This window comes from Rhamphochromis sp. 'chilingali', assembly GCF_963969265.1.
Source record: "Rhamphochromis sp. 'chilingali' genome assembly, chromosome: 4".
Classification (NCBI taxonomy): Eukaryota; Metazoa; Chordata; class Actinopteri; order Cichliformes; family Cichlidae; genus Rhamphochromis; species Rhamphochromis sp. 'chilingali'.
In genome coordinates this window covers 16,627,589-16,653,933 of record NC_137948.1, presented here as the reverse complement: position 1 = coordinate 16,653,933, position 26,345 = coordinate 16,627,589, and the positions used below count along the sequence as shown (strand labels likewise).

General features: G+C 39.9%; 1 protein-coding gene across 4 annotated transcripts in view; it reads right to left on the bottom strand.

The window, feature by feature from the left end:
- Positions 1 to 26,345, bottom strand: part of septin9b (septin 9b) — a 70,103-nt gene that overhangs the window by 27,243 nt on the left and 16,515 nt on the right. For 2 of the 4 annotated variants that reach the window (XM_080879968.1, XM_080879969.1), the window contains exon 2: positions 14,370 to 15,047. In XM_080879968.1, the coding sequence (XP_080736094.1) occupies positions 14,370 to 15,047 (678 nt within the window). Of the gene's footprint in view, positions 1 to 140; positions 243 to 14,369; positions 15,048 to 22,318; positions 22,542 to 26,345 lie in introns of those variants that run through there. The other 2 variants (XM_080879967.1, XM_080879970.1) reach the window with 2 other exon arrangements.

Below are 26,345 nucleotides of genomic sequence, written 5' to 3'. Positions count from 1 at the left end.
CACACACCGACACACCGCCCTTTTGTTTCCCTTTCCCTCCCTCTTACAGCCTGCCCCCTTTTATACTTTTTCTAAAACCATTCCCCACTGTTACTGCGAAACAGAAAAGTACACGGTAAACATAAAAATCCACAACTCACCCAACCCTTTCCTCTCCTCTCTTTCTTCCTCTCAATCACAGATTCAGCTGTAGAGGCCAGGCTGCCGCTTCTCCTCCCGGCCACGCCCACACGTGGTCATGTGACTGCCATCCCAAGTGGCTAAGAAGGCATTCGGCAGTCACACCCCTCATTCAAAGAAAGTGAATGAGGAATATTGTGGATATAGCGAGCTATCCTAAACCACATTTATTATAGATAAAGTTTTATGTCTTTATGGGAAAAGGAAATTACAAAAGAAGAGTGTGTGTTTGCACAATACAACAGGCAATACCTACTTCCCTGTCCTTATGTGTGCCCATATGCTCTCTACCACCCCCAACTGCTTTGCTTCACAGCAAGAAGTGTAACAGATTATCTGTGTGTGCACACTAACAGCATTTGGTCTTTCCTTCAGTCCTCATTGCGCCTCTTTCTGAAATAATAGGCAGCACACACACACACCAACATGCATCCTCTCCCTCCAGCTGTAGCTGACTCATGACCAAAACCATGACTAATTCAGAACATTTCAGAGTTTATAAAAATAAAACTACATAAAGGAATATTTTGCGAAAAATGCTGTAAAAGGATCTACTTGTTTTATGCACCGTTCCCTTTTCAGCTTCGATTTCCCTCTAAAAACTGGCAACAAGGAAATAAGCTCATAGTTTGTAAGAACGCCCCCACCCCCAGTAAAGCTTACCAAACAATTAGTGAGTGTTGTTTTGGAGGGTTATGTGTTGACCAGGTATAGTGGCTTCCTGTGGTCCAAGGCGGTTGATATAAAGACTCAAGGAATGATTAACTTTAGTTGTTTTCTTCTCCTTTCAGTTGTTATGCTTAGCCAGCTGGGCTTTAGCTTTGCCTCAGTGGGCTTTAGGTACACTCTTAATTGGTAGACGTAAGAGAAGTCTTTGCCGTTTTAACCTGCAACCAAAAACCCAATACGGTTATTTCCAGTGATGCCAAACTACTTGTTTTCCAACAGAAAACGTATGTCCTGGATGTTCCCCCTGTTACACATGCTGTTTTTATTTTGCTGTGGTAACCCAGCACCGCTCAGTGTATGAAATAGTCGTGTAAGAACTAGACTGTACTTGTGTGAAGCTGCACTGAAGTAAGCATTGGCTGCGAAACAGCAGAAAGTATTTCCAAATCCCAAATGTTCCTTGGAAATGTGTAGGCCTTGTGCTCCTGCTTCCTGTGTCCCTCCTCTCCAACAACATAGAGGTTCACATTGATCAAATCCATCCCTCCGACTGAGAAATACTAATAGTGCAGTCAGCGTGCGAGGAGCTGTTTTCTGAGAACAGATTTTTATGAATAAAGACAAAGAAAGATTTCTGCTACAAAGTGGATTTAATCTTAACTTACTGGAAGAAGAGCGTGATTAATTTGTTCCTTTGTTGACTTGGCTCTGCTTTTTTTTTCCATCAGCATGCAGGCTGAAGGTCTGACAGAGGTTTTCATAACATTCAGCAGAAATACTTCCTTCCTGTCAAAAATGGAGCTGAATCTGACTCTTGGCAGCGGTTTTGTTGTGAATATGAAACCAAAGCAAACGTGCAATATGGTGTGTTGTGGGTATCAGGTACCCAAACATATTCACTGCTGTTATCAGTTTGCATATACAAGCTACGAGTTTTTAAGATACACCTATTAAGAAATCTCAAACATAGAAACAGCAAATCGATTTAATACTGAGCAACTGCTCAGAAAGTTTACATTCACTTCCTTCACTCGGACCATGATAAAAGATTAGCTTTACCACAGGACCGGATCAACCACGTTATCTGATGTCTGTATCTAGAACACCAGCATAACTTTGTGAGACATCATTTATGGTTAATTCTCCTGTGATCTATATGACTAAAGCATCTAAGAACTTTAAGCTATATGCAGCAGTTCCAAGGTTCAGTTTAGGCTATGTCCTGGGCTTGTATCACAGCTGTCATCAGATTCAATTATGAATATAAATCTAATGAACTTTTGCTACATAAGGAAAAAAAACCCAAAAAGATAAATGTTTTCACTGTCCCACATGCCTTTTCGGGTGACACGCTTTCTGACAAATTTCTGTTTTATCAAAGAAGATATTTTCCCTTCAGTTGTCACCAGACAATAAACAATGTTGTCAGTATGGACCTTGCGACACACCAGTGTCTGAAGTTCCCATTTCCTCTTGGAGGAAACAAACATCAAAGGAGAGGAGACATTTTATTAGTGCTGCAAAGAGCCTAAAAGACGGATTTCAGAAAAAGCAGGCGGGGGTGCAATATGTGTGTTTGTGTATTATAGATACATTTCCTTACTTATCAATGTATATTTAGAGTGTAGTATGCATCCCATGCTAAAATGCTATGACTCATATCTGCACAACAAATAAGTGATTCAGACGGCCAAAATAACCCAACAATCACCTCTACTTCAGCCACACAGTGCTATCTGTGGCCTGATCCACGTATCGCTGCTTCACTGTAAATCTAAATAAATAAAGAGTTTCCTCTTTCACTTTAATTTCAGCTCAAATACATCAAGCCATTAAAACCTGTGGTAACCGAATGCTAATATGTAGGGATGGCTGAGGGGAATACGAGCTTTGCCTTAAGGCCAAAGCTGATTTCTGAAGGCTACCCAATCAGGGCAGAGCACATACTGAGCTGATTAAAAGAGTCGCTTCCATGACTCAGCGGACTCAGTGACACATCCTCCCCAGGAGAGGTTGGGGAGCTGAGGAAAGAGCAGAAAGCAAAGGGAAGGAAGGCCGGGAGGGAAAGAGGAGGCAGAGAAGAGAGATAGCAGCAGGAAAAGTAGCGGGTGGGGGTGGTTGGGAAAGTAAGGAACAAGACAGAGAAGGGGAAAGAAGAAGAACATCTGTCTTGGCCTAGATATCTATGGGGAAGATAGCTGGGTCTGCTGGAGACTTCCTGTTGTGTTTTTTTTGCTGTGGTTGCTCTGCTCTCCTGTGGTGCAAATGGAGACAGCATGTGTGATGAGCGAGGACACCCAAAAGTGTTCTCGCAAGACTCAACTTCTGGTTAAAATCGCCAAACATATATTAACAGTTCTGCTGGATTAGTCTGCAAATATATCTCCAGCTACTTCACATGTTGACAGTAAAATATTTCACTGCTCCAGGTTTTTTTCTTCAGCCTGCAGCTTGGACAATTTATCTCAAGGCTACTATGACGTATGCTCATGCTTGTATTTTATTAGCTTTTCACTGTACCAAACTAGAAAAGAATGTGCTTCGTTCTTTCTTTCTTTTTGTTTTTAACAATGATGAAACCATTGAAGATAAAGTGATTTTGTGGTCCGAGCAGTTGTTTAAAGAGATGTGTCTGCTTGTGGTTTACTGTTTCTCTTAAAAAGCCACTAAAGCATTCCCAGCTGGACTGCTTAATACAGAGATGAGTTAAAAAGACAAAGAGAAGTAGAAGCCTCTTCCACTTTCAATTACCATATTTAAAAAAAAAATCCCACTCATTCTTCTATAACGATGTTTTCTTTCAAATGTAACCACATCACCATTCTGGTAAGAACAACATGTTTTTCCAATTCATAGGAATGAAAGGAGGAAGTGCAGAATGGTGTCTCATAAGACATTAAAACACTGATCTTTGCAAAATTGTGAATTGAAAAAATGTTGAAAAAAAAAACTCTTTTCCTGCACCAATTTCCCTGCATCCCCATCTGAGGAGGATTCATTGTTCATCCTTTTCCATGATTGTCCTTAATGGAAACCAGACAGTTATTCTGCCTCTGTAAGGAGATAGTCCAAAACAGCCAAGCTCTCCCACAGATACAAAAAAGACAATGCCTGAACAGATACTCACACAGGGGTTCTGTCTTGTGGTTGTTGTACATCTCGCTGCAAGTAGAAGTCATATCTCCTCAAAGCGCCTTTCCTTCTGCACCTCTTTCTTACTTTCACAAGTGAAAGACCAGGAGTTAAACTTCTAGTCCATACAAGCCAGTGTGTGATCTCTCACAATGTCCTCTAGTCTTCCCTGCTGACCACCAAGCAGAAAAACTACAGAGAACTGGCCTTCTGGGGAATCCCTAGCCCCCTGCTAGGTCTGCGGGGGCCAGGATTGGGGATGACTCAATTCTAAAAATGAAAACAGGACGGAAGGAGCTCTGTGATTAAACTGTTTGTGCGGTCACGGCATGTCTTCGTGAAACATCTAACTATGTTATGATGCTAATTAAATCTAAACAGAAACCTGGGATGTGCACAGACATGGAAGCAGATAGAGATGGAAAATGAAGTTCAGCTTCTGACATTATAAATATCCTTCTTCTGTAACTGGTGTCAGCATTCGTTTGTCGACAGGACAAAAATACCACATAAGGCTTCCACTGAACATTGAACCTCAGTTTGATGGTGCATGAGAGACGAATGAATCTGAGGAAACTTGTCATTTCTCTGTGCAGTTGTGTTTTCCACCCTCATCTGCCCGCTCTGCCGCTGAGTGATGCTGATGACTACAGTTGGCTGTGTACCATTAGCAAATCCTTCACACCATCGAGGCTGGACGTGAAAGTTCACCCAAAGTTCCTTCAAGCTCAATTGGTACATTTCTTTTCTCAACAGATGACGGGGTTCTTCAAACAAGGTAATTGCACTAAAAACCACAAAGCTGCAGGCATATTATCTAAATCCCTAAACTATCATTGTAAATCCCATTTATAGCAAAAGATCCAGATCACTGCTTTTAGAGTCTGTGCTGATTATTGGAAAGTAAAGACTTGAGCATCAGTAATGATGCTTGCCCTTTCTGAACTGAGAAACCAATCAGTCAGCAGCGCAGCATGTCTGAATCAGGCTTAGAAAGCTAATCTAACACATTAATCAGCAGGGTGAAGGTAAGAGCGCAAAAGAGGCGATGAAGATTATTAATATAAAAAGTTATGTAGCACTTCAGTTTTTTTTCTAAACTTCATTCTCTGTTATGAAATGTCATTTACTGACACTGAAATTTTATACTTTTAAATTTCACATGTGCAGAGTCTGCACAGTTCAGCATCAGCAAGATCACATTTTTTATAACTGCGCTGTCTTTAAGTGGTTTAAGATAATCACCTGTTGTTGGTGCACAATGAGGGACGAGACTGCACAATCTCATCTTTATTTTTGGGTTCTTTTCCACGCACATTCACTTCAGACATACTAACACACCAGTCCCTCCGCTTTACTCGTTTCAGCAGATGGTAAGTCTGTGATGCAAAAGGCCATCTGTCTGTCCATGCACAAAACAGCCCCCTATCAGCCAACAAGTGGATAAAACATCATTAGTAGAAAATGTGGAGACAAACACATGAACTTTTCTCCTGCACTGAAACGACTCTAAACAATCAATATCTGAAATGTATTTTACCCCGACTGTTTTTGTCAACTTTAGAATTGGAGTTATATACGTGTAATGCTGCTTACTATCATAATTATGCAATTCATCGTCATTCTGGTCACGTTTTAGGTTTGTTTGTAAATGTTTTTGATATGATAATAGTGGATTTAATGCTCAGTTTCACCACCTGAACATATCTGAAGATCAGTTCTTTAAATTTATCAAAGTTTTACTGAAAAAACAAAACAATGGCTGATAATAGCATGCCATATTCCATTTTAACCTCCTCTTTAATTTCATGACCAAGATAAGAGGTATGATTTTCTCATCAGCTTTTCCAAGACAAATGAATCACTAGCCCCATATCTAGATAAATAACAAGGAAGAATCATACGCCGGAAGGCCAGATAAATGAAGATAATGTCAACAGACTAAATGCTATCTTGCCTTCCTTCATTAGGCTCTGATGGCCCATATCCTACTATCTGTCTTTTTCTCTTACGGCAAGGTTGCTGCTTCTTTGTGATGTGTGTGCGTGTGTGAAAGTCTAAAGCTGAGCTGTTTACGTTTTGCCAAAAGTTAATTTCCTAGTCAGATGAGTTTAGTATATTCAAAGTAGTAAATGCTTGGGTATACATATGCTTTAAAATATAAGTGAAGGAGAACTATGTGAACATGTTTGGGTTCACAGCATGCAGGGGTAACTGAATGGAGAAGGGGGTGTTTACAGCAGTTTGGGGATTTGGCATAATGACTTAACAGGACAGAGGTCTTTCTGCAGTGGTGGGAAACTTCTTTAACCCTTGACTTCCCCCAGATGCTCAGTGTAAACTTTAACTTCCGAAAGCCTTTTCTGGGTGAGAGGGGAACTGTGTGTGTCTGTGGTCTGTGTGTGTGCGTGTGTATGTGGGACTATTTATCTGAGGCAGAAGGGCTGTCCCTTTCCCATTATTCAGCTCCACCTTCCAGTGTAAGATGTTCATTGTAAATAAGGAAAACATTTTATGTTAAGTCTTTTTAGTGTCTGCACACTTCAAAGAACTGCAAAGCAGTTTATTGAAAAAATGTCTATCCCACTGATATATTGGTGTATTAAAAACATTCATAACATATGAATGGAAAAGCCTGACATCTCTTTTCTGCACCAGCATGGTTCAAATTTCTGACCCTGGAGCTTTTTTCTTCATTAAGCTCCAGCCATGAGAGAAAGCGCAGTTGTATGATAACATTTTTCATTTGAAAATTAAACTGTCTGAAAAAGCATGAAACACAGCTTTATTTTACCTGCCACCCAGACTCATTTCATTTCATTTCATTTATTTATTTATTTATTTATTTATTTATTTATTTATTTATTTATTTATTTATTTATTTATTTCACACTTGGTACAACAGTTTCCACAGTTAGTTCTTTCAGACAAACCAACCACACTTTCTGTCAGTAAAGCACTGCAACAATGTGTGAAAAGGAGCAGGAAGAAGAAAATATTCTTATTAAACCCTGCCCCCTATCTACAATCCAACTTATATTGCAAGTGGGCACCACAAATAAAGGAACAAACTAACATTAACATTTATCTCCGGTCCTGACTCAAACCAAACAACAAATTTACAATCAGAATATACCACTCCACATAGTAACAAGGAGAAAAGATAAGAAAATAAAATAAATAAAACAAAAAACAATGGATCCTTTTTCAATGAACTCCAATTTCATTCACATTCTTCATATTGAGTTATCGTTTTAAGCATGTCACACTTTTTAAAACAATGTAAATTTATACAATTCTTTAAATTATAATGAAGAGAGTTCCACAGTCGTATACCCCTAACCGTTGGACTCATTAATCTTTGTGTAGTCCTAGCTAGCTGATGCTTAAAAGAAAATTTCCTTCTGCTGTCTTCTCCCCCCGAACACATTAAAAACACTCTTTGTAACTTAAAAGGCAAAATATTACTTTTAGCATTAAACATAATTAATTATATTAATTAACAATTTCGATTTTATAAATAATTTATTTGTATGTTCCCTTTATTTAATATTATGAATCATTCATATCACTTTCTTCTGTAATAAGTTTAGAGGTTTTATAGTATTCTCATATGTATTCCCCCAAACTTCGACACAGTAACTAAAGTATGAGAAAAACAATGAAAAATATAAAATGCGCATTGTTTTGTAGTCTAATAAATCTCTTACATTTCCCAAAATATAAATGTTTTTAACCATCTTCTTTCTAATATACTCGATATGTGATTTCCACATCAAATTTTCATCTACTATGACACCCAAAAAGCAAAATTCAGTAACTCTTTCAATCAATTCTCCATTAATGGACATAATGACTTCTTCCTCCTTTACACGATTGCCAAATATCATGAATTTCGTTTTTGTCAGATTCAAAGATAATTTATTTACATAGGGTTACTCAAGATTTACTAATCACACACTGCCTCCTGCTGGCTTGTTAGGGAAGCACAGTGACAGTGAAAGTCATGCACAAGATAATAGGAACTGACGCTTGTCACTGCTGTCACTGCAGGGCGTTTTTTGAACTGAAAAAATAGATGTAAACTCGAGGCTCGCTGACTTCACATGAGCAAAAGTGCTCATTAATTTGCAGCACAGCCAAAGACGCAGACACGAAGAGTCTCCCCTTCAGCGCAAGAGCGTCATTTTAAGCCACAAATTTCTCATCATCATGATCAAGGATCTTGAATTATTTGGCAAAAATGTACTTCTATCTAAAAAAATATTATTATAATCCAACAGAAGAGAGGATTTTCAAACAATTCAAACAAAATGATTCTCGCGTTAATGAAAGAACAACAAACTAAAGTAGGATTTTATTCCCATTAAGGAACAGCTCCTCCTCACAAGCGCATAGGTAAAGCCTGCCCCCGCTCTCATTTTTTTCCTTGGCAATTAGCCGAAGGGTCACACTGAGTAATGGTCTGGGATCAGTCCAGAGTAATTACACTGGGAGAGGATTGACCCCACATGTGCCTCTGCCGGAGGCTGCGTGTTTGCATGTGTGTGTGTCGATGAGAGACAACAAAAACACGCATACACACAAAAAGAGAGATTAAGAAAGCATGCTTGTTTGTGTGTGCATGTGTGTGTGCGTGTGTGGCCTTTTTTGACCTTTGGACAAGCAGAGACAAATCGCCCTCCACCCTCTGTGGACGCCTCCTCCTCACTTTTAGAAGGTCAGTCCAAACTAAAGACAAATGGCCTCACTTGGTCTTTCTTTCACAGTGACCACATTTTAATTATGAACAGAAATGTCAATAATAATAGGAATCAATTAAGGCAATAGGCAGACATATTCTGTCCAGCTGAAATGAGGATATCACTTTTGTTCCGTACCATCACAACAGGAAGACAGGACACAATGGCACTACATGAAGCGACTCCTCAGTAACACCCATTAAATACACATTTACTCTCAAAGCCATAGCCTTGGTTTCCTTTGCAATTGTATTTTTAGTGTGTTACAGTTTACACTTTCTGATGTTCTGAATTTCCTCTCTACCCTTATCACAACAAAATACTAAAGAAGTGAGCAAATGAGGTTACTGGATGTTACCCTTTCCCAATGATAACCTATACCAGTCCCATCATCCCACAGATAAAGACACTATTTATGGTCAGCCACTCTAATGAGTTACTATAAAAGTCCATGCTTGATCTTAAAATAAAGGCTTTTCCGGCAAGAAGAAATTGTATTAAAGTTGAAAAATGTGTCAGAAAAAAAGTGCTAAAAAAATTCTGACTACAGGTGGTTCAAGCATTTCTGTCCAGAGATATTACGGCTCCTTCTGCAATGAACTGGTGAATAGCAGGCCTAACTGTCAAGATAACGAGTGGACCAGATACCCATCAGAATGCCTCTGGCCTGAAGTGAAGCTTTGTTGTTACATTTCTTAGATGTGCTGGATCAGTTTAAAGCTGTTACTTAAAAAAGCTGCTTCTTTCTGCTTCAAGTACTTAAGCTGCCATCTATCACAGCTGAACCGAGACAATATTGAGGTCTTTTAATATTTCACCACATTATACAAGATAGAAAATTCTGAATTTGTTTGAGATTTAAACACGTCTCTCCCTGTTCAGCTCAACCCCTTGGTTATTATCAGCAAAATTTTGACTAGAATTCTGTAATGAAACAGTTTTTTAACACTAAACTTTTTATGGAACCTAATAGACTAAAAGGGTGAATAAACTGAAGACAGTGGCTTACAGATAAATATAAGAAAACTCCAACAAGTGTTAATGTCAAGTCCAAATGTGCATTTGAGTCTTTGTGCATCTGTTGGGAGTAGAACAGCCGTCCACGTCCCTAGCTAAAACACCATAATGAACTTAGTATGTACAGTTGCCTGAGATGACATCTGTTGCTATGATTTGGTGCAGTATAATAAAATTTGACAGAATTGTGCGGCCTCTGTTGACTTAACCCTCTTCAGATGACGTATGTGCTATTCATTGATCTACCAGTGATTGTAAGTCACACAGCAGTGGATGTGCGTGCACATTTCTTTTCATGCTGACCTTTTACCTAAACATCCTGGCGTATTTCATTCCCCTTAATGCTCACATCAAAGTACGGAGGGATATTGTCGAGGAAGCTGACTAACTTAGATCACATGACCCCTGTGAGAGGAAGCGCTCTGCTGTGAGGTCAGCTGCAGGGGAAACAATCACACTGAGAGAACACGGAAGGAAGCAAGCACAGCGTACACTATGTGTGTGTGTGTGTGTGTGTGTGTGTGTGTGTGTGTGTGTGTGTGTGTGTGTGTGTGTGTGTGTGTGTGTGTGTGCGCACATGTGCGTGTGTGCATATGTACTCATATGATGTGTAATGTCATTTTTCTGGAAAAACTGAATAGGCCGGAAATCAGGGCAAAACACTTTAAAAAAGTAATATGGAAAAAATAATCAAATCATAATCATTAGTTGAAGTGTTGCAAATAACTTTCCCTGTTATCTATGAGGCAGATACACTTCAGAAATTTCAAATCTGTGACAGTAGTGCATTTATAAGCATAACTTTGCAGATGTGTTTTTGCCACAGTTCTCTTTTGCGTTTCTGCCGAAGAGGGCGGGCCCATTCAGGTCACCCCTCATTTAGACCCCTATTTGGGCCTCTCCCTGTGGACAAATAAGTGGCTACAGCTCACATAATCTCGAAGAGAACCGTTTAAAACTCTCAGCACACCGTCAAGAGATTTATAGTAATATGCAATAAAAAAAGACTATAAGTACAACGTGACATACTTACAGCACAGGCACATGGGCGCACTGGGACACTTTTGAACAACAAAAAATCTGCCAGATGATAAAGTGCAGTTTTCATGGTAAAACTAGTGTAATATTTCAAACCAGGTAAATATAAAATTAAATGTCTAAAATCAGCAGGAAAACACACACATTATGTTTCATCAAGTGATAATTGCAAAATACTTGGCATTGTTGATAAAAGCTGATATATCCAGCTTATATCCAGTACAGCAGAGTTTTGCATTTTTATACTAGCTTTGGAATGATGCAAGCTAATGGCCATTTAATTGGCATTCGCGGCTAAAGGTGCAGCCAAAAACTTAACAAATAAAGCAGATGGCTGTAGAGTCTGTGGCCATAATCCAATTTTTCTATAATAACAATTTAATAAATGACACTGTGAAAACAGTGTGACATGACAGTGGTTACTCCCAGTGATTAAAATACTTAATCATCACCTGAATCTGTGAAAGAGATTTATAGTCATTTTGCTAATTAATCCTAATGATGATCTTTAAAAGCCATTTGCAAATTAATTTGCAGATCCAAATAATCGACACTCCAAGGAAATAAAAAGAAAATGTCACGTTTAAGTTTTATACCAAAAACTACACAAAGCTACCAATTCATACATTCCTTATCCATATTTGTATCCATCACTGAACAGGTTGCTGGGCTCTCCCAGTGTTAATACAGAGAAGCAGACCTTCACACTCATGCCCAATTTAGTATCATCAGTTACTCATAAGTACAGAAGACAAGGTTTATTCTTTATGTTTACTTCTGCCACTTATGCTGAAAGAGCTCAAAGGTATTTAATTCAATTCAATTCAGTCAAATCATAACAACAGTTGCCTCAAAACACTTTATATAGTAAGGAAATGAACCTACAATAATACAAAGAAAAAAAGAGAAAACCCCAAGAATCTTATGACCTCCTATGAGCAAGAACTTTGGTGACAGTGGGAAGGAAAAACTCCCTTTTAACAGGAAGAAACTGTTCTAAGCCTAATCTTAAAAGTAGAGATAGTGTCTGTCTCCCAAATCCAAACTAGAAGTTGGTCCAAAAGAAGAGGGGCCTGAAAGCTGAAGGCTCTGCCTACTATTCTGCTTCTTAAATACTTTAGGAACAACAAGTAAGCCTGCAGTCTGAGAGCGAAGTGCTCTAATAGGGTGATATGGTACTACAAGGTCATTAAGATAAGATGGGGCCTGATTATTTAAGACCTTGTATGTGAGGAGCAGGATTTTGAATTCAATTCTGGATTTAACAGGAGAAATATGTTCTCTCTTTCTAGTCCCTGTCAGGACTCTTGCTGCAGCAGTTTGGATTAACTTGAGGCTTTTCAGGAAGTTTTTAGGAGATCGTGATAATAACGAATTACTGTAGTCCAGCCTAGAAGTAATAAATGCATGAACTAGTTTTGCAGTGTCACTCTGAGACAGGATGTTCCTAATTTTAGAGATATTGCGCAAATGGAAGAAAACAGTCTTACATATTTGTTTAATATGTGTATTGAAGGACACATCCTGGTTAAAAATAACTCCAAGGTTCCTCACAGTGTTACTGGAGTCCAGTGTAATGCCATCCAGACTAAGAATCTGGTTGGAAACTGCATTTTAAGATTTTTAAGGATGAGTTCAAAAACCTCAGTTTTATCTTAATTTAGAAGCAGAAAGTTAGAGGTCATCCAGGTCTTCATGTCTTTAAGACGTTCCTCCAGTTTTACTAATTGGTGTGTGTTATCTTACTTTATGGAAAGATAAAGTTGGGTGTCAAATGTGTATATCAATAAAATGTATGCTCTGAAACCTGAAGGAAACTATTCAATTAAAACCATTCCTCCGCAGATGATCATTTACCTTCTTTATATCTACTCTTTTAAGAATTTTTGAGATAAAAGGAATGTTGGAGATTGGCCTATAATTACCTAAGACAGTTCAAATGATGACTTTTTTAGTAACGGTTTAACTACTGCCAGCTGACCTTTGCCAGCCCAGCTACAGTGCTGAAGAGAAAGCTAGGGTTGTTTGTATTTCATTCAATCAGTGAAGATGTTCTAGCTTTACAGAGGGCTTTCTGGGCCAAATTATGATCTTTTAAATTAGCGAGGCACCATTTCCTCTCCAGTTTTCGAGTTACCTGCTTTAAGGTGTGCATTTGAGAGTTATACCAGGGAAGTATGACTTAAGGCTTTCTTTTTCAGAGGAACTACTGTGTCTAGAATTGTACTCATTGAAGAAGTAAAAATATTAAAAAGACAATCGAGCTCTGTGGGAGCAGCGTTCAGGTAGCTGCTCTACACTGAGTTGGTGCAAGGCACATAGCATAGCACAAGGCATGTAGCTGGATGTAGAGTTTTCAGAAAACACTATGTCTAGATGAACAGAATAAATGTTTTGAGACACTATCTATAGGTTTTTAATTAAATTGGCTTCGCAAAAAACACAACTGCGAGTTGTAACATGAACAGGAAGTGATGCTCTACCATAGAGAGACCCAATACATAAAGAAGTTTGTCAAATACCACATTTACCTGAACATAAACATAACCAAAAATTATATTCTGTATCACGATCAGTCATTTGAGCTTCGAGCGGCTCGAAATACAACACAGTCCTGTGGGATAAAATCATTTCATGGTCTTACTTCATCTTTCTTACCTTGTACTTAAGACAAATACTATTTAGCTGCCATAATTACTATAAAGGTCAGGCTTTCATCGTATCACAAAACTGCCCCGGCTCTAATGCGCTGTTCAGGAGAGACATGGATAACCACAAACACAGACAGCCCAGTCTACTGTTTCTACCCAGAAACAGGCCTCTAAAGATACGTTTCCTTGTATTACTGACAGATACGCAGACATCAGATTAATCAAACCAGCTGCTCTTACTGCTGCTTTTTCCTTGGTTAGAGATCTGATACTTGGGTCACTTTGTGCAGAATGGAGCAGTGTGCAGTGTGAGTACAGAAGGGAGCAGGAAAAAATAAAGTCCAAATGGAAGTCCAATAACACCAGAGATCAAATAAAATGCAATCTGGAAAATGTGACAACATTTCTCACTGGGGGATTTTCAAATGTAAACTCGCAGCCAGGAGTTTAAAGTTGCTGTTTCTCATCACATGAGAAAATGTAATTGGTTTCATTTGACTTTAAGACAGTCTTTTATAATCCTTTTAATCTCTTTTCCACTGATGATATTCCCACATCAATATGGTAAGTCAATGCTAAAGCAATTACACAAGCTGGTGAACTATATCAATGCACCAAAGCACCACTTTACTAAAGACGTTAGAATGCATGAGTAGATAGCATGTTAACAAATCTGAGCAGTTTGTCAAAGAGAATTTTCCAAATCAACAACCAACAGCATCCATCTGAAACAACAGCCTTAAGGGTGCGTGATACAAGTAGCAGATGAGAGGCTAACAAATAACCTAACAAATCTCATGGAGATACCATAAAGTTACTGTGTTTCAGACGTGTTTTTTCAAAAAGAGTTCAGCAGACATAATTTCAGGGCACGACTAGAAGGAAAAATATGAGTGGAATAAGCGTGGGTTGGACTGATATATGGTGAAAGCAGACTTACTGTCAGGGTTGGGGGATTTGCGTCCATGGTTAGGCGAGGAGCAGCGGAAAGTGGTGACGATGGTGTTGTGGTGAGGGTTGGGGTGGTGCGGGTGGTGCACTGCTGGATGGTGGCCATTGTTCTCGGGAGGTGGTTTAGTGATGCTGATATCAGGTTTACGGATATCCCCTGGACTAGGGGGCTCAAACTTGCGGGTGTGATTTTGCTCAGGGGCTCGGCTGGTCCCGTTGTTGTTCATGCTGCTCTCATTGCGGCGTGTGACCGGGGAGTCAGTTGGCGTCTTGGCAAAAGTCACCTCCCTCTTGTGGCTTGTCTCGGGCGTCTTGGAGTGCCCCAGGACTTCTGGGCGTTTCAGGGCGCTGTTGCTCACAAAGCGTGCGGAAGCAGGGCTGGTGACATTATCGACCTGCTTGCTGGAGGAAGAGATGTCGATGGAGAGTTCAGAACGGCGGGACACAGGCTCCGGAGTCTTGGAACCTCCTCCACCCATGATAGAGCGGGGCTGGGTATAGTTGAGGTTGTTGTTGTTAGTGGCCGGGGTGGCAGAACCGAGGTCACGATAATAGATGCTGGTGGGAGACATGGCGTTACGGTGAGGTGAGTTGGTTGTCCGGCGGGAGCCGGGTGAAGAGTGAGATGAAGTGTCAACATCCTCTACCTCAAAGGACCTCTTCAGGGCTGCATGAAGGAGACCAAGACAGCGTTTTATTCATACAGTCATTCAAGTGCACGCAAGCAGTTACAAAGTGCTTTACAAGTGATCTAGAAAAAAAGCAAAAAGTTGGTGGATTCACAATAAAATATTATAGAAAATTAAAGCGCTGATTAATAACAACACAAAATCTAGTTAAAACACAGGTTAAATAACACAAAAGTATTGGTCTATATTGGTAAAAGTGTTACCCACTACATATGTAATTAAAGTAAGCAAATAGTAGTACATAAGTACAAAAACAATCTTCAGAAATGTATGAACAACATAACTAAGCTATTGTTGTTCCTGTAGAAATGCTTCAATTCACAAGTAGCAGTTTGCTCTTTTACTGCTGTCTGGCATCAAAATAGTTTAAATTATATTTATATTCATATCACAGGTCATTGTAACAAGTGTGGAATTGTTAATGAAGTAAAAAAGAGGAAAAACACTCTTCTGCTTGACAAATGCATGCAAGCAGTATCTCTAACTTGTACTAAACATACTTGGTTACTTTTCACATAAAACAGAACACAACTGGTTGAAAGCTCGTTAATTTACTGGTACAATTTCTTAAATAAATCAAGTACATCCTTCGCTTATAAACGGTGACATTTACAAGTAGCAGGAACAAAGTCATAAAAAAGTCATCAAAAAGGTCAAACCAATTAAGTGAGAAATATAAAAAGTTAACTGTTTTTTCTAAAGGCATTATGAACAGCACCCAAGTAGTAAAGCGCCTGGGGTTTGAGGGTGGAGAAGCTGTAGGAACAGTTTTGGTGGCACTCGAGAGAAACAGCATGCGCTAGTAATTAAGCCGTGTACTGTATCTAATTTCATTCTCAATCACCAGCAGCAAGTTTTTCGCTGCCGTATGGACTGACATGTTTAAGCCAGTCCATGCCTTTCTTTGTCATGACCTTGCTTGCTACGTGTGTGGTACGCTACAATATAAAATTCTAGGCTTTCACACAGAGTCACTCGAAGCGTTTCACGGCATGTTATAGCGCACGCAATCAGTCAAACATCGACTGCCAAGCATCTGGGCAAAAAAAAGTCCCAAGACTCCCTGTTTTTGAGCAAAGTCAACACACAGATAAAGGCACATAGTTCCCCAAGGTTAGTTGTGATGTGAGAAAATAACAGCACTGTCCAAGAAGACACTGAAGGATGGAATCACCCCCTGGTAAGACTGTGCTGGCTGAGAGTCAACTTGAATTTGACTCTCAGAGTTGCTGTGCCAAGCCAGTGGCCAGGAGCTGGCATCATAATGATATACTAGTAAGACTAGTCCACTCACGCACACCCTTTAAGAGCATCTCTAGTTTCTTACAATCCAAAGCACAGTGCTGATTATTTGATCTGTTTGTGGCTTGCGGTGTTCCCAAGTGTGCCTATGTCTTTATGCAACTATTTGGAGTTTTGTTCAAAATGCTTGTAAAGACATGTAAGTATGTGTTGAGGGAATGTATACATGTTTATTTTTAAGCAACTACACAGGGAGGACACAGAGCTGCAGCTTCACTGCTCTCAAAACTCTGCGGAACTCAACACAATCACATCAAAGCTGCACATCAGCCAGCATCCCTAATCTGATTTACTGCCATGAGATGCCTCCTAGCAGCATGGTGGACATTTGATACAATTTGCTGTCTAAGAAAAATTCAGGCCAAAGCCGATGTCTTGTTCTCCTTTTTGTGTTAGTTGGACACACCAAGGAAATTCCCATGCACCGCGGGAATAAATAAATCTGATCTCACATCTTGGAGTTCGTGGTGATTTGTCTTACAAATCCCTTTAACTCCCCGCACCTCCCTGTACACCACTCATCTGGACCTTGAGGTACAGTTACCTTTCATCCTTGGCACTATTACTATGTAGAAGACTGGTTTTATAAATGTTGTCTTAGCCATTAGGCAGATAAAACCTGAAGTCACTGAATATAATGTAGCTGTGCAACGCCTGTGCTATGTGTGGAAAACATCTGTTTTACTAAGAAAAGTTGAAACGTTGACAAAAGATCATTAACAACTACTAATAAACACTTTAACAATATTCTTTCTCACAATTCTGTTTCTTATTGCCTGAAGTTCAATATCCAACTTTACAGTCTATTACTTGAATATGCAATCTGTAAATGGTGTCCAAACCCACACTGCAACCGAACTATGCCCTTCTTACGCCTGCTGTCTTGTTTTTGATGATTCCTAAGAGGGAGTCCAAGGTTATGGCTACTTTCAACTCTGACCAGAAAATGAGTCGGTGTGCCAAAATCAGTCTGCACATTTCACAGGAAGCAAAGAGGCTGTGATACATGCATGAGTCTAATCAGTGAGGCATTCTTTTTAACCTCCTCTGCAGTCAGGACTGCAGACACCCGTGCACACTCTTAACTTTTCTTGACACTTGCTGTAGACTTTTGTTTAACTTTGGAGAAGTTGCAAGTGTGAGAAGCGAAACCTGGGGGATATATTCACAAGTCTGACCAAAATCAGAGAGCTGAACCAAAATGTTTTCCAGTGACCTGTTAAGTGATTGCAGATTAGTATTTCTGGTCTTGGCTGCTTTGTGATTATATGCCTTCAGGCACGTGACTGGAGCAAAGGGTTTGAGTGCTTTGCTCTCAGGTTGTTTGTATTTAGAGGCCGTGCAGCCAAGTGTACATAATTTAAGAGCACAAGTGTATTTTAATCTTTCTCTGCTTTTTTTTTTCTAGGAATAAAGAGAGTGGAAAAGGGCATTCGGGGGCATTTTTCATTCACTCATCAGTCAACTCTTATATTCTTATTCATAAAGTCTGTCATACCTCGTTCTGTTTTCTTGTTTAGCCAAAGAAAAAAGAGGAAGAAAGAATATCCTAAGTACAGGATCATATAGCAATAGAAATTGTATTTCTGCAGGACTGACAGATGGATGAAAGAGCATAGTTCCCTGTGAAAGAGCATTCCCAGACTATGAGCAAGAAATGAGAGGTCCAGTCTACCCCAGAGGAAACTCATTAACAGGAGCCAGAGGCCTCATCTCCCCACGTCCCTCCACTACCTATCACTGCCCAGTGTTCCAGTATCTCACACTATCTCCTGTGGGAAGATAATGCAGCTCAGACAATGTATCTCAGGACTACCACTATAAAAAAAACCCAAAACAAAACACACACAAAAACAGAAGCAGCTGTTCACAGTCATTTATCCTATATGCAGCCCAGGTGCCTAGCCACACTGTCTCTTTATCATCAGTGTCATCACTTACTCTCAAGGACATCCCAACAAATGAACGCAAACATTCGGTATCATCTCAGTGCAGATGGACTAATAAGAGATAGTCAGGGCTTTGAGGGCGGAAAACAAACACAAAAGAAAGGAGGGAAAGGCAGAACACTAGAAAGTGGGAGAAGCCAAAACAAAACTGTAAGCACTTCTATTACTGGCATGAGCTGGGAGTGAGGGCTTTCCACACTGATTTGGTATGTCAAAGGCGCACATCATTTGTTAAGGGATGAGCTGACACATTATTACATTGCTGCAATAAGATTGCAAAGGTCGTAAGACTGGAAATATAATAATATAATTGACAAAAATCTTACAACATGAAATATATTGCATATGGTGCTGGCAAGTTTTAGAGATGACTGGTTCTTATTTCAGTGATTAAAAACACTGATTTTTATTTTTTTATTTTTAAATTGATTGATGTTCAGTTCCTGTTAATGAACTTCACCACTTGTTATGTATGTAGCCCAATAAAGGTCCGCTGGGAAAGGGAAGGGATTATGCATCTGAACTGCTGTAAGGCATTTAATGTGGAACAGATGGGTAAAGTGCTTAGTTTGCATTAACAGCAAACTGCTTTAACAGCAAATGAACACCATAAACAGGAGCAGATTAGAAAATTATGTTTTTTTAAACTAAGATGACAAAACTGGGAGAATTACAAATAAAGGACTGTCAGATAAAAGGCGTAGTTTTACAGCACACCTGCAAACATTTCATTCATTTGAGTATTGTGGTAATGTCCTTTTAGATGGTAAATGTATATAAAAGTATATTGCATATATACTGCATATATTGCAGTGCAAACAACAACAACAACATAAACAAAACAGTACATCAGTATTTTGATTAATAAGAGGGCGTACTTCATTTTACATAGCCTTGAACTCACAACTGGGTCCAGTAATTCTAGCCTCAGAGTCATACGTCAAGTGATTAAGACAGTTGCTGTCTGTCACACACTGGTTATTTAAGACCATTTTATGCACAGTGCAGTTTATCTGATGTCAGTAGCCACTGAATATATATCGATGTGGTCAGGCAAGGAAAAACATGACCAAGGCTTTAATTGACAGGACAAGGCCAAACAATAAACGATAGAATTTCACACTATGCTATTCTGCTGGGTAAGACAAAACCTTAATGCTAAACTGTCAAACACACACTTCCTTCAGCTGCCCACTGACGGTGTTGGGTTAGCTAATGGTGCCCGGGAGCAGTACATCTCAGTGTGTCAGATTTACTGCACTGGTCTGCACTGGTCTGGCCGAGGAAAATGAAATTCTGGGAATGTTATAGGTGTTGTGGTGAAGTGGAAAGACATTAGAGGAGAAGCGAGTGTGGAGAAATGACCAAAATTTGCATTTTTAGTTTTTATTTTTTGCCATAATGTTGATGAAGCAGATGCTTAAAACCAAGATCTGAGCTCTAATCAGAACCAAGAGGTAGTTTCACCTGTTAGATTTTTTAATGCGCACACTTTCCAAACTGATTGGAGTCTGATGTTGAAAGGCTACCCCAGTTCTTGGCTTTAGGTTCTCAAGGCTGTAACCTGAGAGATAAATCCTTATTCTTGTACTTTGATCATCCACTGGCTAACTGTATTCCACATGAATAAACAGATTTACATCAGTGATCAGTGAAGGTATAAAGAAAGTTGTTGCATTCCACTTACCGACAGATAACAAACTGATTGGGCTTAAAGTCCTGATATAAAGGGAGTGAGGGGGAGAGAAAGTGGTTGACAAAATGCAGATTAAACATGTGATTCACTGGAGCTTAGTGACCTCAAAGTAGAAATGATGATGTTCAAATGAAGAACTTTTTGCAAGATGAATCACACAACACACAATAGAAGATGCCTCAGCAAAAAAAATATTCTTTAAACGAAGCAGGTGCACTGAATCTGCCACTAAACTAACAGATAAAGGATGTAACGATCCAGCGCTGTCAGCTGTATCTCTAGCCTCTGGGTGTGATGATGTCACAAGCAGCAAACGCAGATTCACTAACACGGGGCTGGAATCGAATTCCTTGCAGGTCAGAGAATCCAAGCATACAATACTTAAAGAAATCTCTGCTCTATCTAACTGGCATATTAGCAATAACTTACCACCTGCACTGTAATATGTCTGCCTCAGAATGAACAGGACCACAGAGAACAGTAAAGAATGTGTTGCATATATGCACATAATCCACTCATACCAACTTAATAACACACTTGCCTCTCTGCCAAGTTTGGAAAATGTGCCACACACAGACACTCTGTTCATTTCGATGTTAATTTCCTCTCTGTCTATGCATGTCACGCGGGACAAAAATGTTGCACCTGTAAGCAGATAATGTGCCTAAATGTCTTGGCTCTGTTTAGGCTGGAAGAAACATGAGAGGCCCACTGTTCAAACGTCTCTGTGAATATATAAATATGGACTTGTTCCTAAGGTTAGACAGATACGTTCTCTTCCTTTCAGAAAGTCATAATATTATTTCAGTGTGTAGTTTCTATGGAGGTTTCAGTCACCCATATTCCATTATTGGGTCTATCCGAAGAGGAATTATTACATCTTCAGTGTGTTCACCAATTAAATTGCCTTTTTGTTTCGGTACCCATTTCCTCCTCAGTGTGAAATATAGTGGAGTGCAATGCACTGTAAAGCATAATGATGTGGGGTAAAATGGGGATTTACTCAGTCAAGTGTTTGCTGTGCAGCTTTCTCTACCCTGAATGGAAAATGTAGTCAGTGTAATAACACATTGAATGGCCACAACATTAAAACCACCAATGCAAAGTACACATTCATCTGGATGTTACTTTGAGGCGTTTCATCAATCTAAAAGCTGTTACAGACCTAGCACACCCCGCCACGGTAATGACACTCCCCAGAGGCAGTGGTCTCAGCAAGAGAATGCAGCTTGTGAAACAGCAAAAAAGGCTCAAGAAGGGAAACGAGAAACACCCAGGCTTGACCCATCCTCCAAACTCCACAGATCCCAATCTGATCAAGCATCCATGGGATGCGTCCTAACAAGCCTAATCCACAGAGGCCCCAATGCAAAGCATCTGCTGCCAGTGTCTGTCTAATTTCTGCATCGGTGCATTCAATTCAGTGGATGAGACTTTTCTTATATAATTGAAAAAGTGTTTTAAAGAAAAAAAATCCTTAGCTGAATGTGACCAAAACAAGCTCATATGTAAATACCTCTGAAAGAGTGCCGGGACACAACACACAATAAGCATGAAACAGTTATACCGCCTTATATTTTTTGAATCTATGGATATTATCCCCGTCTACAGCTTAACTGCATCAAAGCTGTATCAAATCACTGTAAACCAGATTACTGGGTAGAAGTTGCTTTACTTAAACAATCCAAACACAAGTGTAATTTCAATAATCTGGTCAATCTCAAGGATACAGAAGTCAGCATCAGCCCATGACGTCTGACGGTAAGCATCACGCCAAACAGCAGCTGTAGGAACTGACAGGAGGAGGAACAGGAAAGAAACAAGCGAGGAGGAAGGAAGAAAGACAGAATAGCAGAGGAAAAGGAGGACAAAGGCAATCAGTGCTAGTTCCACACTGGCTTGACAAACAGAGACAGAGTTGTGAGTTTTTTTATGAGGGGTTAGACAGATGTTAGTTCTTACTGCTGAGGTTTTCACTGTCTCCCTTTCAGTGTTTACAGCTGAAGGCTTTCCGGTGATGGTATTGTGTCGTCTCAATACTGCGTTTCTTTCTGTTATTGCTGTAACCTCAGTATAATCAATAACAGACAAAAGGTACAGGAAGCTAGCATCCATCCAGCGCTATGTTTTTTTGTTTTGTTTTTTTAAATACATGCACAAGTGCCCCCGCCCACAGAAACATATTTGAAACTAAGAAAAGCACAATGTACATTAACACCACCTATTGATCAATTTGAGCCTTTAGCCAATGAAAATGTCTTACAGATGGAGTGAAAGAAATGCAGAAAAATACATAACAAACCTTCAAAATCTGAAATAATTCCCTCCAAGTGTGGGTTGACTCCAGAATCAGACATTTTTTCAGGCAGAAACCTTTTCTTTCAACTTCTAAAGAAAGTTTGTTGCTTTTGAACAAACTCAAAAATAGAATCAGTGTGAAACAAGTCGGAGCCCACAAGTTTCTCTTAAAGTATCAGCTGTTTCTCTCTGACTTCCCACCAACTTCTCTATGTTGCTGCATTCAGACTTCAGAGAGAGAGAGAAAAGGCAAGCCTCCTCCCTTCTCCTCCTCCCTGTAGTTACACACCCACCCTTCTCCCAAATGTCCTGTGTACGTGTGTTTCCCCTGCCCCCCACACACTCATACATGCACACTCATGTAGACAACAGACGTCACTCTGAGACCCTTTCCAACCAACCAACCAACCTGAGGTGTGATTTCCTCAGTCAGCCTCTGAACAGCTCTGAGAGCCGAAGTGGACAGCATGTCAAAAACCAAATTAAACTCAGATCAGACATCTTTGTTACAACTGTGGCTGTTATGATCACCTTCATAAAGAATACCTTCATTCTGGCACAGCTAGAGCGGGACTACAGTTAAAGTGAGCCTTTGAGGTTTCAGTTTTGGGTAAACAACCTCTAAAACTGGCTGACATGTTAATTAGAGTGCAGTCACTTCAGGAGTAGCTGCTTTCCTGTGACACGAAAACCTGAGAGACTTCCTGGAGAAAGTTGACATTAGGGATATACAATGGCGCCTCAGGGCAATCAGCAAGTGATTTGTGCACCAGCCCGCCTTGTGTGACTGTGTTATCAGGAGAAACATGGGAATTCAAGCTCCGTGGACACAGGTAATATAGCACTACTGCACTTCTGCTGGCAGTGGCACTGATGAAAAGCCTGCTTTTTGATGTGGTAGATATGGTTACATTGCTCGTCCTTGAGGCTGCTCTAACCAATTTGGTGACTGATCTTTGTAGCGATAGAGAAATCGTGTTGAAAAGGTGCTGACAAAACAACCCAAAGTGGTGAAATATCAAAGTTAGCCATGCGTTTACTTAACCACTTCCACTGTCTCCCTGTGGGACGTCCTACTGGATTTCTTATGCGGGAATCTACTGCGGAGTCAATGCAGCAGTGATGCTATCACGATAATTGATGATTGGTCATGAGTGAGCAGCTTATCACAACTTCCTGTTTGGAGACAGGAATGACTGCAAATGAGAATTGTGGCAAATACACTCTGATCCTGGGTTAGTTTTACAGTTTCCACACTAATGGTAGCGGTCATAAGCATTAATGTAGCAGATGATTCCCGACTGGCATTGAAGGGAAACCCAAAACTAAAGAATAAACCACAGGAAGCTGGTATTTCCTACTTCAGTGTCACACATTAGGTATCACAAATTAAATGGCGTCTTTCACCACAAGAATGGACAAAGAGGCTTAAGTGTTGCGTGGCACATTTACAGCTTTTAAGAAGCATTCGCGGAATCCTATCTGAATGAAAAGCTTCATTTTAAGGTGCACTGGGTGCCAAGCCCACCCAGTGGCCCCTAACCCTAACACCCGAGAGGTCAACAGTAACACAGAATAACACTGTGTGTTTGTGGTGCAGTGTCATTACTTCATACAACTGCTGTGAAGGTGTCTCAGGACAAAAAACAGAGCACAGCACATGCAGTGTATTCCAAATCCAATAGTAAAATATTAACATTTATTTTCACGTGTTGAGCTTTAAGTCCACCTTAATAAAGGACAGAGCAAAGTAATGATTAAGCTGTGTGTTCAGGTCTTTATAGTGTATATTAGTGTGTGTGTGTGTGTGTGTGTGTGTGTGGGCTCTCTCTGTATGCTGACTGTAGATTTTGTGCTGCACTGTGGACAATATGCAACATGATTCTGTAGCAGTTGCACTAAAGGACACACGGCTTGTGAAACACACACCTCATTTAAGCTTGTGTGTATTTATCCAAACATGGATACACAATCCAGGCAGGGCAACAGCATGAGCTCAAAAATCCAGAGTGACATCTGGAGTGACAAATCTGTGAGTAACATTACATGAAAATGTGCCTTTGTGTAAACTGACTGTAACTGCAGGCGCAGGTTTGTTTGTGAGTGTCTGCGGGTCCGTGTCCCTGAAAGAGCTCTGTAATAAACCGAGCCCGAATCATTCAGCGTCCTGTCTCTTTGGCAGTGAAAGACACCAGAACTGTTTGCTTTGTGTCTTTTACCTGTGCGCGAGTGTTCAACCCTTTAAGCAATGCGTTATTCCCAGAGCAGTTTAATGTTTTCACGAGCGGGGTTTGAATGGGATTTAATGATTCACGCTGAGATCACCTTGATGGGATTTTCCAGAGACATTGCATTTAATTGCACATTTATATTATAATCAATGCCTCAAAGAACACAAATACAATTTTTACTTTGAAGTGTTGGAGATGTAGAGCATTTCTAACATAGCAAAATCACAGATACTCTTAGGAAAAAGACATAATTTAATCACTTTGTTTTCTATATAGATTTGACATTAGGCCTGGATCAAAGTTGCACATTTTGCAGTCACCTAGGGTAGCACTGGCACATAAGGCCTTGCTTTAACTATGACTGTTCACTGGAAAAACTAGTGAGAACATAAAATGATTCATGTTGTCTCCATCGTAGTAAGATAAATTGGCTTAAAATTTGCGTGGACAATTTATAGTGGCAGGAGGCTGTCGTGGTCTGCAGACTTGGATGCTAGTCCCTGTGTAAGTAATTGGCCTCCTAAGTTTTTGGGTGAGACATACATTATGAGGGATGAAAAGCAAGCCTGAGTATTTTGTCCATGAAATGTTCCCACAAGTTCCCCATACACAGCTATCGCTTTGTTCATATTTTGACACTTTACCACTATTGTACAGTTGTTCGCACCCGAATGAACTTTTCAGAGGAGTTTGTTTATCTCTGTTTTCTCACCCTTATAATAACCCATGTTTCCATCATGTTGAATAACATCACCTGTCAGAAATCCTCTCTCAGGAGGAGTGAAGGTGGGGCTTCCCTATCAGTTTCCTTTACTCTATGCACTGTTTTCATGGCTCCCTCATTTATCATTACTAAGTAATAATAAAAGAAACAATATGAGGTGAGATACTGGGAGAGCAGCGGGAGGAGAACTGCGAGGCGTTCACTCGTAGAGGATGTCCTGTACACCTTTTTTATGGAACATGGTGAGCTGAGTGATTTCCTTGATTTCCTTCAACTCTGGGTTCATGTGTATTTGTGGATGTGGGTGAGGTTATGTGCACGTGTCTTTTAGGGTGAGGGTATACAGCTCTCAGAGTGGATACACCACAACAGCACTTCTACAACCCCATATGCATGTGCTAAAAGAGTGAACAGTTAATTAAAGACAGAAGTTGCAGACTGTGTGCTCAGATTCATCTGAAGGCTAAAATTAAAAAATAATGCTAAACGTTGCGTGCTGATGTTTACGAATATAAATAGCCACAAACATAATTAGACATCTAAGATGCATTTTTAGAATATAATAACTTCGAGGAGAAAAGCAAACATCGTATTCACATAAACCAAAAAGTTGCAAACAAAGTGGACTGCATTTTTAATGATAGATACAGTCTTTTGAAAACAGAGGGAAAAAGCACATCCTATGATTCAGTAGCCTGTAGAAGCTCGTTTAGCAGATATAAGTTGAAGTAATCCTTTTCTGTACAACTTTATCAATCTCTTACATCATTGTGGAAGAACTCTGGCCCGCTCTTCTTTACAGTGTTCCTTCAGTTCATTGAAGTTTCAAGTATTTATTTATGCACAGCTCTCTTCAGGTCCCACCACAGCATTTCTATCACGCTGATGTCTGGAATTTGACAGGGCCATAGCAACACCTCAATTTTTCAATACTTTTTCAGCCATTCTGTTGTAGATTTGTGCTTGGGATCATTGGCCTGTTGTATGACCCAAGCTTTATCTGTCGGACCGATGTGGTCTTATGGTCAACTCACTGACTGTAAGGCACCCTGATCCCGTGGCTGCAAAACAAGCTC